Raw genomic sequence first — 17,443 nt, 5'->3', positions numbered from 1 at the left:
CACCATTGGTTCCAAATTTTAAAAAATGAGCATATTCTTCATTCCCTTGTTTGAGAGTTTTAATAGAAGGAATGAAAAGTCCATTCCCTTATTTAAAAGTTTAAGTAGGAGAGAATGGAATGGTAGGAGAGAACACTCATTCCTCTCTATTCCCTTAAAATCTCAAATTTTCATTCCCCCAAAAATTGGGAGGAATGGGAGAGAACAAATTAGATTTAATGATTTTTTTACTAAAACTCCCAAAATACCTCTATATATTCAACTCTTTATTTTAAAATAGGGTTAATAGTAATATTGTCATAATTTGATTCTATTCCATTCCCTCCATGCTGCTCCTAAACAAAATTACTTACATTCTATTCAATTTCATTCATTTTATTCCTTTATTTTAAAACATCCAATCAAGGTTACTTAATTTCATTCCATTCTATTCTTTTCCATTATTTTCCTTACTTAAATACATTCCATTCCATTCTATTCTTTTCCATTCCCTTATAATTATTCTATTCCATTCCATTTCCTTCCCTTATGAACTCCTAAGCGGAGCCTAATTACTACGGTTAGTGTTATTGCCTATATGGCTAATAGTAAAATGATTGGCATTTCTCTTTTCTTTCTTTTTCTTTTTTTACTACAAAGTGTTTTAGAAAGGGACGTGTCTATATGGTAATAGCCACATTTGGAGAATTTGTTAGGTTAGCATTTGAGTCATTATTTTTTATTATTTTATTAAAAACTTGTCTAGGTTCTTCGTTTATTTCTTGTGAATTGTGACCCACCCAAAAACATCCTATTCCTTTTCTCCCGATGGGTTTCATTGCCTCTGACATTGTGGTTGTCGCTGCCGTTAGCCTCACTCCCTCTAATCCAAACAACTGTCGTCACCAACGCATCAACCAACACAAGCACCTCTCTATCCCTTGCCAATCTCCATGGATCTCACCAGTTGCTAATCCCCAAAGATCTCAATGTTTCTTTGTTTCGGTACAAATCTATAATCAACATGAAAATGTTTAAATCCATTTCAAATATTTAATTATTATTTATTTACCCCTACTCTTCCAACCAATATTCATGGATCTGCATTTTATTGTATAGATATAAGTTTGGATGCATAACTACCTTTCATTGCACTATCTGTGTTGGTTTTCCTGTGCTCAAACTTTAGACTATTCTCATTAACAAGAAAGGATTTATGTCATTGAATCTAAATGAGAGAGAGTTAATTTTAAAGACTTTGAATTCTTTAAAGGTGGATCTCTCCAACCCAGTAATCAATTTACAAGTGATTTTTGTTGGCTTTGAGGTGCTCAGGTGACTTGATCGGAGAAATGAAAGCAGCTAAGGCGAAAGGGAAAATAGGGGGAAAATGGACAAGCAGAAGAATTTTTTTTTCCCCCATTATAATAACTAATAATCAATTAAAATTTATATGACAACCTTGTAATTAAATAGCTGATGTGGCATTTAACACTTAAGTTGCCACATCAATTTGTAAATGCCACATCAATTAAAAGATGCCGTATTAATTCTCTGTTAACCATCCAAGCAATAATATTAATGGCAGTTAATAAAAGGAGTGTAAGTTTTTAGATCCCTGTAAACTAGATTGTTTAACCTAATTAATTAACCAAGTAAATACTTAGGTTTATTATTCAGATCTAGGTTAAAAAAGTAAAATCGTATCATGTAAATAATGCGAAATATAAAGAACACAACGATATGATAACCCAGGAAAACCTAACTATCCTCAAGGTAAAACAGATCCACTAAGAAAAAATTGAAATTTTTACAATAGAACTTAGACCACTAACTTCTCTATTGCTATCTCGAGTAGAAAATTTATTACTACGACCCTGTGACAGCTCCGAGTCCATGGACTACTTCTTTCTTTGATCTATAGCAAGCAAAAGTTCTCCTACTTGTGACTTTGAGACTCTACTCAAAGGTTTTGGATCTTCTTAAAAGTTCTTTATGCAGCAACTAAAACCACCATCAAATTCTTGATGCAAATCTTGATCTTGATAGCTGTATGTGTGTGTATGAAGGTAAACACCTCTAGATCTCACAAAATTCACACACAACTCAACAAAAACCTTAAAGAGCTTTTGGGTACAAAACCCTAGATATACAAAATAGGCACAAGATGCACTCTAATCTCTCTCTAAAAAGTCTTTATAAAAACGTGCTTAGGGTTTCCTTTATATACTAGAAGAAGTAGATTTGAAACTCTAATCCTTAGTGGGTTTGAATTGCTATTTGGGCTTAATTCAAATTCCGCAGATATCATTCTCGATCAATCAAGCCTTACTTTCAATCGATCTAGCTTTGCAATATTGCACATTAAATTTCTGCATTCAACTTGATTCAAACTATAACAAATAAACTTTGAGCAAGTCTAAATCTAGACTCATTGTTTTGATCATGGTTTGCCAACATATACAAAGTGAAGTTCTAATACATTTAGTTCCTAAAGTCTTAAAACCTAACAATCTCCCCCTTTAGCAATTCATGACAAAACACATTACAAAATTAAAATGCTCAAAGTAAAATAGCCCATTCAATTAGAAAGCCCTAATTACAATTCAACCTAAACCACTATCTATCAGTTGCTAAAGTAGATAGCAGCCATAACTGAATTAACCTGTAAATTCTTGAAACACTCAACAAACACATAAACGCATATGTGGAAAATACAAGTAAAACAAAATAAACAAACTAAAGCAAATAACAAATATGCAAACAAACTCCCCCCTGTTAGATACATCAAAAAAAAAAAAATTTATATTCTCTCCCTTTTAAAAACAATTTCAACTCCCCTAAATAAAACAAATAGGATTCCCACATATTCCCACATTTCATCGAAATCTCCCCCTTTTTGTCACATATTGACAAAGACAACTCAAATAAAGAATAAACAGAAAACATACACAACAAAAGTCAAGAGAAAATAGAGAATCAAGGAAACAAATGAAGAGTATCAACTCCCTTATGAACACTTGTTAGGTTTTAAAAACAGATNCCCCCTAAGCAAAACAAGACCCTAAATCTAAACCAATAAAATTATCTCTTTATGTGTAAAAGTATCAATTAAGCTTCAAATATTAATTAATGCATATAAATAATTTTTTAACCAAAGAAAAAACATTAAAAAAAAAATGTGGGCTATGCAGGAGAACTGATAATCTCTCATCTATATCTAAAAAAAAAAATTAAAAAAAAAAAAAAACACTCTTCGTGAACTATGCTCTTGACGGTTCGATCTTTGTGTGGGAGTTTTAATTAGAGTGTACAACTCAATCTCCCAAAACACAAACAGCAAAATTTTCTCTCTCTCAACAACTCAACAAGGAAAAACTAAAAACAAAAGACTCAAAAAAATCAATCTTGAACCTTAGACTTCTATAATCATTACTAGAAACTTTGTCATTCTCTCCATTTTAATTCTCTGTAGCAGCTTGAAATTTGTTGTGGTTTTGATCTTTCTCCCTTCAGGTTTGGCTCTAAAAACCTTTTAGATTTGTGTTAAGTTTTCACTTAATTTTTTTCTTCTAAAATTTTGTTTTCTAGAAGACAAAATAGAAGCCACATATTAAATGGTAGCCTCACTTACTGAATGTGTCGCCCCCTCACCCTTTTATTTCTAGTCATTATTCAGTCAAGTGTTCTAGTATTTTTAATATTTCTCCTTCTAAACTTATCGCACAACCACTGAGTGACCCGTGTGATGTACAGAAAAAATGCATTATTTTTTTACTTTTCCTCTTTTATTACATCACATTAGTTGGGTGAATGCTGCTACAATTTTAGGGTGATGTGAATAATGAAGACTAGAGAGATCTAATTTTTTTTTCTTTTCAATTTTATCGTTCAATGGTGATTTTGAATATAAAATTGCTTATTTATTTAGTCATTGATAGAGGTTAAAATACAATCATATATATATATATATATATCAAATATTCTGATACTCTGATAAATGGTTTAGATTTTTTGATAAAAACAAGTTTTAAATTTTCTTTTACCAATAAATGAAAATTACTTCAATTTGACTTATTAAATTATATAAAAATAGGCTCCATTTGAACACTGTCGCCTTAGGCCACAAAATATCTCGAGCTGGCCCTGCGTGTATTTCGAGCTCTTCCACTGAACTAGTATGTTTGGTACCAAACCATCTTCCACGTACCCCTAATGCCTCATATTCTAAGCTCTCCAGTTTGAAGGTACTCCTCTACTTGATGACACCAAGCATCAGCAAATATTAGCCCTCTTGTCTTCTTCTGTATTGTCTTCACATTTAGGGTCTTGTTTTGCTTAGGGGGCTTAGGCAATTGCGCGCATCAATTACATCTAAGATAGAGTCGACCCAGAAAATACGTAGATTGCGATAGTTGGAGACCATAAGAATCATGCACGGCATGAATAACCATAGATGTGATAGTTGATCCAAGTCCTTCAATGGGTAGTTATATTGTTGAATCAAGGTTAGCATATGTGATGTATGATTGTCATTGACCAAGATATCATCAACATGAAATGTTATCGAAAAAGAGTTAAAATATTATGTACCAGTTTTTGTGTACCACTCTATGTTCCACCAATCAGTACTTGCCATATTTTCATTTTACTTTCCTTATAAAATAACTGCAATTTAAAATGGAAAGCAATCATACACAGGGTAAGTAGTGATTGGTGGAATATAGAATGGTACACAAAAAGGAAAAATTATTAGGTTCTTCCGAAGTACCATAAATGCGTACTCTCTCCTCTCACATGAATGGTGGGTTTCACCATGAATTTAATTAGTGAGACCCACCATTTATGTAAGAAGAGGAAGTACGAATTTATGGTACTCCGGGAGTACACAATAATTTCCCGACAAAAAGTAGCATAGAGTATTTGCATCATCGAAAAGACCTTGATATATATATATATATATATTGTTATGATTAGTGGCTTGAATAGTGCACGTGAGATTGCATAGTCCTTGTCTTGGAAGGATTTGTAAGCCAAGTCCCAGTTATATTAGGACTTGTATAGCTGACTTTGTGATATGCTCTCAAATAATATACCCTTGCTGACTTAATTAAGCAATTCTACTTCGAGGTGGAGTTTGTATTGTACTCCACGACAAAAGGCCCACATCTCTGCTATATATACACTAGTTATGCGGCTATTGTTGATAAATTATGAGTGCCGCAATATTAGAATAGGTTTTTTATATTCTCTGGTATTTTGTATATAGTTCTAAGGCGTGACTTTGTTCTAGCGATTTTCAGGTTTCTCTAGTCATGTGCTTTTGGTGATTGAGAGCTCTTTTGGGTGTATTTGAGGTTTGGGTTTTGTGAGAGTGTTTTGATTCCACCTTTGTAATCTCTTTCTTTTGTTAGTGAAACTTTCTCCTCGACGCCGCCTGTGGACATAGGCCAAAAACTGAACTAAGTAAATTTTTGTGTTCTCATGTAATTGTTTCTTTTGTCTTTCTATTTCTATTCTGCATAAGCCCTCTATTATTTGGATACACACACATCAAATTAATATTCATGCTTCTACTATTCTCAACAAATAGCTATTAAAGCTTCCGCTTTTACAACATATATATATATATATATATATCAACAAAACAAGCATGTAATCTATTGATTTATTTAAACAAATTAACCTTCCATCAATAAATTAAAAATTCAAGCATAAGGAAATAATAATATAAGAAAGAACATCAATCCCATGGCTTTAGTTGGATTCATTCAAACAAAGTAACATTCCCATCATGATGTTTTATCCAAGCATAAGAGATATAGAATAATGGGACAATGATTTAAGCACTTAAGCACATGGATATGAACATATAAGCTCCTGTCCCTTTTTTTCCAGGACGTAGACAGACATCATTACTTAGAAAGCTTGCCAATATTTTAGTTCCATCCTTTTCGAGTTGTAAGAAATTCATGCGCAAATAGGGCACCAAACACTAGTTTTTATGGTTTTCACACAATTTATCCTATTTTTGCGGCATTATTTCCCGACTCTCCCGAACTCCGTTCAGTTCACATGAGATATTGTAGGAAATAGCTTGATATATTTTCTAAAACTATCCGCTCTTTGGCCCAATTTTTGATATTGGATAAGTAAAATGGCTAGGAAAGTAGTATCAAAAACTAATTTTTATTAAAGGTTTCTACTTATTTGTTTTTGTAAATGTGTTTGTTAGAAGTGGAATTTTTGTAATTTGAGTATGGTAAATTGAAATTCATGTTGTGACCTTTCCATCAACTCCTCATTTGAGCCAATGGGGAATCGTTTGATTAAAATTAAATGAAATTTGATTTTATCAAGATTATTGAATAAAAGGAAAATGACAAAATGTTTTGTACTTTTTCATCATTTTTACAATATCTTGTTCGTTTCAGACCTGATTTGAGCCCATGAATAGTCATTTTAAAGGGAAGTCAAATATCCCCAATATGAACTTAAATTTATCCCAATCGGGTGGTCGGACTTTGGTCAATTCAAGATTAAGCTTGGGTAGAGCATAGTAAAAACACAACCGGTGTAACTTGAATATATATATATATAGATCATCCGAAGTAAGAGTAATAAAATTAAGGCAAATAACTTTAATTCAATTTGTTTCTAATGAAAACCCAACTTGGTCAAACTAGAACCCAATGGACCCAATCCTTTCCCAGGTCTTGGTCTAACATATTACTTGGATTTTTCCTGGTGTGGTTCTTATCAGTTGTATAAACTATTACTCAATAGTTTGAGTAATGTAATTGGAGAGAAATTTCTCTTTTCTTTGTAATTTTTTGTTTTTTTAGAGGATTGGAACATGACAGTTGACCATCAAGCTAGAAACTGGATATAATGATATATAATAGCAGCCCACCAAAGAATCTCAACGGATGCTAGCTCTCCCCAGTCATGCCCACCTTTCCTTTTCTTCTTAACAAGTCGAAAGCCTCGTCGATTTCCCGAACTCATTCTCTCACCCTCTCTCTCTCTCTCATAATCCAATGATGCCTTAGATAACATCAACATGATAGGAGCTGGATATGTCGTCGGATTCACCATTTTCACAGGAACCATCCTTTTTGTCTTCCTCATGATTGCAATTTGCTTTCTCGTGCAACGTACTTCTGCCTATCACCACCAACAGCCCGCCGGAACTGTCCCCGTACACTCCATTAATAATTTTCATCCAGGTATTGATGAAGCCACTCTACGCCAATATCCAAAGCTCCTCTATGCCGAAGCCAAGCTCCACCAGGGAAACTCTACCTCATCCTGTTGTTCAATATGCTTGGCTGATTACAATCGCAATCTACGCGCTTAAGGATTCCTATAAGGAAAAGACTTCTACTCCAAGGAAGAAAGGTCCACCCTTTACTACTATAAAAGCCCCAATACCCTCATAGGCCGAGGTACGCATAATTAACCCCTCTCTAGCACTCTAGAGTTGAAAGAAGTTCTAACTTGACCTTCGGAGGGTATTTGGCCGGCACCACACCGGTGCTCTCTGCGAGGTCCTTTTCTTTTTCACTGTGCAGGTCTTGTCTTTGAGCGTACACGCGTCGTGCAATTCACTGGTGAGATTTTCGGCCTCATCAGTTTTCACACAATTTATCCTATTTTTGCGACATTATTTCCTGACTCTCCCGAACTCCATTCGGTTCACATGAGATATTGTAGGAAATAGCTTGATATATTTTCTAAAACTATCCACTCTTTGGCCCAATTTTTGATATTGGATAAGTAAAATGGCTAGGAAAGTAGTATCAAAAACTAATTTTTATTAAAGGTTTCTACTTCTTTGTTTTTGTAAATGTGTTTGTTAGAAGTGGAATTTTTGTAATTTGAGTATGGTAAATTGAAATTCATGTTGTGACCTTTCCATCAACTCCTCATTTGAGCCAATGGGGAATCGTTTGATTAAAATTAAATGAAATTTGATTTTATCAAGATTATTGAATAAAAGGAAAATGACAAAATGTTTTGTACTTTTTCATCATTTTTACAATATCTTGTTCGTTTCAGACCTGAATTGAGCCCATGAATAGTCATTTTAAAGGGAAGTCAAATATCCCCAATATGAACTTAAATTTATCCCAATAGGGTGGTCGGACTTTGGTCAATTCAAGATTAAGCTGGGGTAGAGCATAGTAAAAATACAACCGGTGTAACTTGAATATATATATATATATATATAGATCATCCGAAGTAAGAGTAATAAAATTAAGGCAAATAACTTTAATTCAATTTGTTTCTAATGAAAACCCAACTTGGTCAAACTAGAACCCAATGGACCCAATCCTTTCCCAGGTCTTGGTCTAACATATTACTTGGATTTTTCCTGGTGTGGTTCTTTATCAGTTGTATAAACTATTACTCAATAGTTTGAGTAATGTAATTGGAGAGAAATTTCTCTTTTCTTTGTAATTTTTTGTTTTTTTAGAGGATTGGAACCTGACAGTTGACCATCAAGCTAGAAACTGGATATAATGATATATAATAGCAGCCCACCAAAGAATCTCAACGGATGCTAGCTCTCCCCAGTCATGCCCACCTTTCCTTTTCTTCTTAACAAGTCGAAAGCCTCCTCGATTTCCCGAACTCATTCTCTCACCCTCTCTCTCTCTCTCTCTCATAATCCAATGATGCCTTAGATAATATCAACATGATTGGAGCTGGATATGTCGTCGGATTCACCATTTTCACAGGAACCATCCTTTTTGTCTTCCTCATGATTGCAATTTGCTTTCTCGTGCAACGTACTTCTGCCTATCACCACCAACAGCCCGCCGGAACTGTCCCCGTACACTCCATTAATAATTTTCATCCAGGTATTGATGAAGCCACTATACGCCAATATCCAAAGCTCCTCTATGCCGAAGCCAAGCTCCACCAGGGAAACTCTACCTCATCCTGTTGTTCAATATGCTTGGCTGATTACAATGACACGGATGTGTTGCGCTTGTTACCCGATTGTAGTCATATCTTTCATCTTAAATGTGTCGACTCCTGGCTACGCCTGCACGCTACATGCCCGGTGTGTCGAAACTCGCCTCTTCCTGAGGTGATGGCTTCAGTGGAAGTGACATCCTGATAAATGGAAGAGCTCTTTTATTACCATTCCATTTGCCACAGTTTGTAAATTTGATCAACGAGTAGTGAATAATAATTTTCACACTAATTTTTTATGTAAGACAGAATTTACCTTTAGACTTTTGTTAATTGTTAATTTTTTTTGTCATTTTTTGGAATTTTAGTTTTAGGGTAATTATTTTCTTATTTTTAAGTGCATATAGTGCCTAATAAGCGAAATTAGAGTTCTATTATGATAGGTATCGATTAGGATCTGTTTCAGAACATATTTTCTTATTTATCAAGTTTTAAAAAGACTTTAATAAGCTTTCAAGTGGATTTCAAACCTATCATCAAGTGAATTAAAGAACTCTTTGTAAATTTGAGATTATCTTTCAAAAACAAGTATGTTTTGCTTCTTGAACTTAAAAATAGATATGTCTTATTTTTCGTAGGTATTATACTTTCTTTTTATCACTCATAGTCAATTATGTCAAAGTTGTAACAATTTTGTTTATAATTAGGAATATATTTGGTACGGATTCATACTTTGTTTTGTACGATTTTGTTTGCTTTTATTACTCTTACTTCCGAACAATTATTCTCCAAAACTTATCAAAGTAAGTTGGATTTCCTGTATTTCTACCTATAAAAAATGATAAGCTTCAAATTTGGTTCTTGATAGTAGCCTTTGAAAATTTCTCTTCCTCATGCTTGTGAAAAGTTTATTGGTGTGGTATTAAAAAAAATATGCAAATACATGAATTTTTTTTTTTCTTGAGAAGAAATATATGAAGTTTTACAATTTCCTTTCAAGCATTTTCATATTCTAAAAATAGTTACACAATAGTTCATTATCAATTGTCATTATCTATTATCAATGTGGATAAGTGTGAACATTTTTATTTTCTTAAGTTTGTATATCAATTTTACTTTTATTCAATTGTTATTTCCTATTTTTCATTGTTTTTTATTAAAAATATTTCATTGTTTTTTTAATAAAAAAATATATTTTTAATTAAATAACAAAACTAAACCCATTGTAATAAGCTTTCAAGTGGATTTCAAACCTATCATCAAGTGAATTAAAGAACTCTTTGTAAATTTGAGATTATCTTTCAAAAACAAGTATGTTTTGCTTCTTGAACTTAAAAATAGATATGTCTTATTTTTCGTAGGTATTATACTTTCTTTTTATCACTCATAGTCAATTATGTCAAAGTTGTAACAATTTTGTTTATAATTAGGAATATATTTGGTACGGATTCATACTTTGTTTTGTACGATTTTGTTTGCTTTTATTACTCTTACTTCCGAACAATTATTCTCCAAAACTTATCAAAGTAAGTTGGATTTCCTGTATTTCTACCTATAAAAAATGATAAGCTTCAAATTTGGTTCTTGATAGTAGCCTTTGAAAATTTCTCTTCCTCATGCTTGTGAAAAGTTTATTGGTGTGGTATTAAAAAAAATATGCAAATACATGAATTTTTTTTTTTCTTGAGAAGAAATATATGAAGTTTTACAATTTCCTTTCAAGCATTTTCATATTCTAAAAATAGTTACACAATAGTTCATTATCAATTGTCATTATCTATTATCAATGTGGATAAGTGTGAACATTTTTATTTTCTTAAGTTTGTATATCAATTTTACTTTTATTCAATTGTTATTTCCTATTTTTCATTGTTTTTTATTAAAAATATTTCATTGTTTTTTTAATAAAAAAATATATTTTTAATTAAATAACAAAACTAAACCCATTGGCATTGTATTAATTATAGACCCAAATAGCCACATTCATTTATATATAAATAATATACTAAGAGTCTACTTAACCAATCAACTAATTGAAACATCATTTACTTTTTTAACAATATACACACATGTAACAAAGTCTCTGTATTTTCTTATTATTAAATTATATAAAGTTATATTATATTCATAATATACATGTACACATTCACACACATCATAATTCACATAAATAATATTATGACAAAATAAATAACTTATACAATCAGTATCACACATGTACATAATATAAATTTATAATAAAGAGAGATACTAATTTAGATAGTTAAAAAAAGAAAAAGAAAAAGAGATGAGATGAGAATGAGATTAGAAATCAAATCAGAGAGGGAAAGTGAGACTATTCTATTTAGATTTTGGTTTTGAAATGGGTTGATTTGTGTTGTTATTTGGTTTTGAATTGGGATGTGATCATGGGGTGCAAAAATACTTTTAAGTGTAAAAATCAAACTACTGAAATAAATATTTTATATATGAGGTAAGTTCAAGTTACACATTTTTTAAACCATTTCATTTAAGTAGATCCAACGAACGAAAAAAAAAAAAAAAAACCCTCTTATTAATGCTAGTATTCTAATCAATCTCATTTATTTTTGTTTATTTAATTAATATATTCCATACTTATTTCTAAACCCCAAAAAAATTTATACATTTGACTTTTTTTCTCTCCACTGTACGTCTCTCTCTTTTTCTCTTTGCACGTTTCTCTCTCTATCTCCTCCACCGCTAGGTCACCAGCAGGAAAAAAAAAATAAAATAAAAAAATAACACTCAGCAATGCCTAATTACCCCATTCTAATTCCTAAGAACTCATGCTGGATGATTCAAGTAAAGGAACTAAGGAAGCCCTTTGAGAAAAATGATGTTCCATGATTGTTCGTAGATAGTTTTAACAGCTAATTGGTTCTCATCCACAACAACAAAACAAGAAATAAAACAGCATAGCAAAACCATTTGTTAAGAATTAAATTGGAAGAAACATAAGAGAAATTACGAGCCCAGTTCAAGAAAGATAGCCTCCTCTTTCCGTCATGAGTCATTCATTGTTATTGTTAGCTAAAATGTATCAGATGCTTCGAAGAATCTTGCAGTGACCCACCACTTCAATGCTCTCTTTATATTAATATTCTCCTCTACCAATCCACCTAAATAAATTTCCCTCCCCCCTTTTTTTCTCCATTTTTTTTTCTTACATCCTTTGTCAAAACCTAAAACCATATATGTCCATTTTCATTTTGATCTTCTAGTTCCAATTCCAAATCTAATCTTCATTTTCATTTTTATTGTATTGGTAGCGCCATGGGTAACTTGCTAGTTAGATTTCAAATCCACCAAAATAAGAAATAAATAAATAAACAGACTAAATAAAAACTAGAACTAACAGTGTCCAAAATTTCAAAACCCAATATTCTGACCCTACTCACTTCTATGACTTTACATGAATTTTAACTTGTTTTTAACAAAAATGGACATAGATGAGGAGAGAAAAAAAATTAAAGGGTAATACCACTCTATCAGTATGGGAGGAGAGGGAAGATGATTGATTAGCGTGAGGCATTAAATGTGAGGAATTTAAGTAAAAGTAGCTAATTTGGAAAATTAATACTCTACATTAATGACATGAGAGGGTGTTTTTCTCACCCTTAGATTTAGTAAGAATCTATGGTATATAAAGGGTGTAACTCTTGTAGAGTTACACTAGTTGTAACTTGAACCCATCTCTTCATATATATAATTTTTTTTTTTTTTTAATTTTCAAGCTAGGGGGTTCATTTGAACCTCCTAAAGATAACGTACAGTCACCCCTGAGTAAAGTCCAACATTAAATAAGAATAATAAGAGAGAATAGTTAATTTAATATGGTTAGGTCCAAACTTGTAGGCTTAAAACCTTTTTGATCAATTGATATCTTTATATGTTATAGGGAAAAGTTAAGGGCATTTGTTAATGAACTATTTTAGGAAAGTTTTTATAAAAACAGAAAATAAGTAATTAATTAATGTTTTGATAACTTTTTCAATTTCTGATAAAAGTGCTATAAAAACTTTCCTAGAATGGTTTATTAATAATTGTTCTAAGAGTATCTATTAACATGACCCTATATTATATTAACTTTTCAATTAGAGTCTTATCGAGGTGTTATCTAACCAACAACATATTGGTCCACAACAAAAAGAAAGAATAAAGCTAGAAAGAGTATTCTTCAAGTCATAACTCAGATTATGTGTTTATTATTTGACTGAAAACTTAAATTCATATTTTTTTCCTTCAAAGGTTTAAATATAATAAGTTTTGTTGAGATGCTATCTTTCATGTAAAATTGAATAAGTCATCGGTAATTGAATATACAAGTTTTATATATATATATACATATATATATATGTATATATATATATATATATAATTAAATCAAGTATTTATATGGTATCTATGAATGCTCAAAGCAAGCATGGCAGCTTAGTTAGCTTTTTTTGTTTGAATCAAATAACGTTCTAGCAAAAAGATATTCTAAAATATTCACAGGTTATTTAAAATTAAATGAAGCTTATTCTAACTACATATCTTCTCTTCTTAAAAATAAGGCATAAAAAGTTTTTTTTTTTCTTTTTTTTTTTTTTGGTTGTTGTTGTTGTTGTTGTTGTTGTTGAGTGATGAATACAAAGATTGAATGATATTCCTTGTCAACTGTTTCCGATATGTATAATATAAAATAAGAACTAAAACAGTACAACAGATTAGGGGTGTGTGTGGGTCGGATTGGGTAGGTAAAAGGCAATATTTCTATCAAATCCGCCTCCAATAGGTTGGGAAATTTTCAATCTATCACTAACCCACCAAAGTTGAAATTTGGTAGATTTGTTACAAATTTTGGAGGTTTCAACTTGACGGGTTAGGCAAGTTGTGTGGGTTGGAATTAACAATGTTATTTTAAAAAAAATTATGACAATCTGCAATTTATTGTTGCATAATCTCAAAATATAACTAATGCACACAAAAAATTAAAGGTAGATTTTATTGAATAATCTCAATTCCAACACAAACATAGGGTCAATAAAAAAGAGATGTATCATCTCTAATAGACCTTGTCTCCACAAAGAAAGGAAAAAGAAAAAGAAAAAAAAAAGGAAAAACAGTAGGTTGTTGCCTTACAACTGAGGAAAATTGAATTAACAAACTCAAAGTCTTAACATTTCCAAAGCCACATCAGGGATTCAAAATAATAACATACCAACATAACACATAAACTTCAAAATGGTATGCATGGTCTCAATATTTTTCAAGAATATATGGGACCCAAATCAAAAAAGACAAACAACATAATCAATAAAAATATAGATACAAACATTAAGCATTATAAGACATAAAAACAACTACCCTTGTGGTTGTCTAGGAGAGCACACATTTGATGGAATGTGAAGAATTGAAGGAATTAAAAAAGAAAAAGAAAAAGAAAAAAAGAGGTTTCAAAAAGGTTGAGGAACAAAACAACATGAAAGAGGGAGGGAGAGGAAGTGGTAGAAGGTGAAAGCTAAATACATAGTGTATGTAGTATATAGTTGAAATGATTTTAGGGTTTCAATGTTTACTTTTTATATTTTGTATAAGGAATTAATTATTGATTAACTAAAAAAATTGATTAGGTGAATTGATTAACTTTACATATAGAATATACGGTTGTTCAATTTGAACTTATATATATGTATGTATAATTAAATGGGTGGACCGAGTTGTAACGGGTTGACAATGTTTCAATCCGTTATCCAACCCAATTCGCTATTTTGGGCGTCTAACTCGCCCAACCTAAACCTCCTAACTTAATGACCCACATAGAACGGGCGGGTCAGTTGCAGGTCAGGCGGGTTGGCGGGTCAAACGAATATTTTGCACGCTCCTACAACAAATTATGTTTAACAAAGAGAGAATGATGCTGCACTTTCTACATAAGCGAGAAAAGAATCAAGAATAACGAAGTTCCATAAAAAAGAGAGAATAATAAGTGAATAACATGGTTAGAAAGAAGGAGATAATATTATTTCAATCCTACATTTTGGGGTTACAGCTAATTTGATTTTTATGGATTGTACAATTGGTACATTTCAAATCTACATGACTATCAAAATAATAATAAAATATTTTTATTTTTATTTTAAAAAACCACATTCATGTAATAAAAAACTACCTCAAAACATTAAAAAATTGAATGATTTTTTAAAAGGAAAAATAAAATGAATTTAACCGGAAAAAAAAATGGAACGATCTAGAACAATGAATTTGGAATTGGATCACTCATATCTACTTTAGAATTTTTATTTTGAATCTTTATATCTATTTTTCTTGAGCCTAAGGATGATTTCGACAATGAGAATGACGGAATCCTAAATGCCTTCACTACCACTGTCAATCCTACTGAGGGGATTGTTGAAGATGTGGATGAAGAAGAAGAATTGGTAGAGTCCAAGTTTGAGAAGATGGATGAACAAGATGACATCCATATAGCCTATGCAAAGTTATACAAGCTCTTAGAAAAGGACGAGAAATTGTATAGGTTGACCACCAAGAAGCTTAGTGATGTGGAGCTTGAGCGTGAAGAGCTTTCCACAAAGTTTGATGAAGCCAATCAAACTATTGGAGCACTAAGATTTGAGAATAACTTCTTGGCAGAGAAGATCAAGAAGCTTGAGGCAGAACTGTTCCAAGTCAGAGCTCAGCTGAAAAGGACTTCAAGTGTTGAGCTCGATGAAATGCTCAGTCTTCAAAAATCTGCTTCCGATTGAACCAATTTAGGGTACGATTTCTCTTCTCCTAGTATTACTTCTACTAGTTCTTCGGTTTTTGCTCCTCTTGCTAATAATGTTGAAATTGAGAATTTTAGGTTCTAAGTACTTATGAACTATTGTATTAGAACTCTAATTTGAATTGTTGGCAAACCATGATCAAAACAGGTTGTTAGTCGTGTTTTAGACTTGCTCAAACTATGGTTTTTTTATGTAAGTTGGAATCGAGTTAAATGCAGAATTAAGTGTGCAATTCTAACTAACTTGATTGATCGAAAGTTGTGCAGATTATTTTTTCTGCAGAATTTCCAACTCAGCCCTAAACCCATATGACGTGTAGGGTTTTATGTTTTTCCCTAGGTATAAAAGGGAAACCCTAGACACATTTTAGAGGTTGCTTTATTTGCTGTGTATGTGAATCTCTTGTGAGATCTGAGAGGTGGTTGCCTTCACACATGCTTAGGATTATCAAGAAGGAGATTTTATTGAGAGCTTAATGATCATTCAGTTGTTGCACTAAACAGCTTAAAGATACGCAAACGGGAGTGCTTGTACTTGCTAAAGAATCCAAGAAATAAGGAGTCCGTGGTCTTGGAGCTTGCACGTGGCTGTGTTAGTAAGTTTTCTACATGAGGTAGTAATAGGATGTTAGTGGTCTAAGTCGCTATTGTGAAACTTCGATTCTTTCATAGTGGACTCAGTTTTACCTTGAGGATAGCTAGGTTAAATCCTCCCCAGGTTTTTTACCGGTTTGGTTTTCTTGGTTCATCATATCTTTGTGTTCTTTATATTCCACACTTTACATTGTTATGATTATATGATTGTGTTTTAAGGGTTCTAACAAATGGTATCAGAGTGGGTAGCTCTCTTATTGTAGATCTTTTGATCTCTGAGCTAATCCTTGACCCCTGTTGTCATGGAACATGGACACTCTCTAGTTATTCCTCCTCACTTTGATGGAAATAATTATGTTTATTGGAAAGTAAGGATGAAAGCATTCTACAAATCTATTGATGAGAGAGTCTTGAACTCCATTGAGTACAGATGGAAGAAGCCCACTACTCCTATTAGAAAGTGGCAAACTTCTCAAAAAGAAGTAGCTGCGTTCAATAGCAAAACTATGAATTCTATCTTTAACGTTGTTTCTATGGAGGAATTTAAGAGAATCTCTAATGTTGAGGTTACTCACACTGCTTGGAATATCCTCTAAATTGTGCACGAAGGCACAAAGGCTGTCAAAATTAATAAGTTGTAGCAATTAACATCTAGATTTAAGAGCATTAGGATGTCTGAAGACTTTAGACCTAAGGTGACTGCCATCACTGAGAGTAAGGATGTGGACTCCATCCTTGTTGATGAACTTGTAGGATCTCTTCAGTCCTATGAGTTGGACCTACCCAAAACTAGCAAATCCAAATCAATGGCTATTAAGTCAGTTGATGATGTTGAGGTTGGTGGATTTGATGATGAGCTATCTGTTATAAAGATTGCTTACTTTGCCAAGAACTTTAGAAATTTCCTTAGAAATAACAACAGAATGGCAAAAGATAAGAACACTGCTAAACCTAGAAATTTTAGAACGAATGATCCCACGAAGGTTAACAACACTGAAAAACCTAAAGAAAAAGTAGGTCAATCTTCTAATAATTCTATGGGTCCTCAATGTTTTTGATGTCAAGGGTATGGTCACATGAAATCTGAATGTCCTACATACTTGAGGTCTAAGGGTAAGGCTATGGTTGTAATCCTTAGTGATAATGAAGTTTCCG

General features: G+C 32.2%; 2 protein-coding genes across 2 annotated transcripts; both read left to right on the top strand.

Annotated features, from left to right (window-relative positions):
* Positions 1-7,042: 7,042 nt before the first annotated feature.
* Positions 7,043-7,339, top strand: LOC136068010 (RING-H2 finger protein ATL70-like). The gene has a single exon (XM_065774601.1). It carries the CDS (start codon positions 7,043-7,045, stop codon positions 7,337-7,339), a length of 297 nt encoding a protein of 98 aa, XP_065630673.1.
* A 1,341-nt stretch (positions 7,340-8,680) lies between these two features.
* On the top strand, positions 8,681-15,674 carry LOC136068009 (putative RING-H2 finger protein ATL69). The gene is made up of 3 exons (XM_065774600.1): positions 8,681-9,079; positions 15,246-15,483; positions 15,562-15,674. Exons 1-3 carry the CDS (start codon positions 8,681-8,683, stop codon positions 15,672-15,674), a joined length of 750 nt encoding a protein of 249 aa, XP_065630672.1.
* The last annotated feature ends 1,769 nt before the right edge of the window (positions 15,675-17,443 follow it).

The sequence above is a fragment of the Quercus suber genome, unplaced genomic scaffold, assembly GCF_002906115.3.
Source record: "Quercus suber isolate HL8 unplaced genomic scaffold, Cork oak 2.0 scaffold_95, whole genome shotgun sequence".
In the NCBI taxonomy this organism is placed as follows: domain Eukaryota; kingdom Viridiplantae; phylum Streptophyta; class Magnoliopsida; order Fagales; family Fagaceae; genus Quercus; species Quercus suber.
Note: the sequence above shows the minus strand (reverse complement) of the source record. Positions and strands in the feature narration are given on the sequence as shown.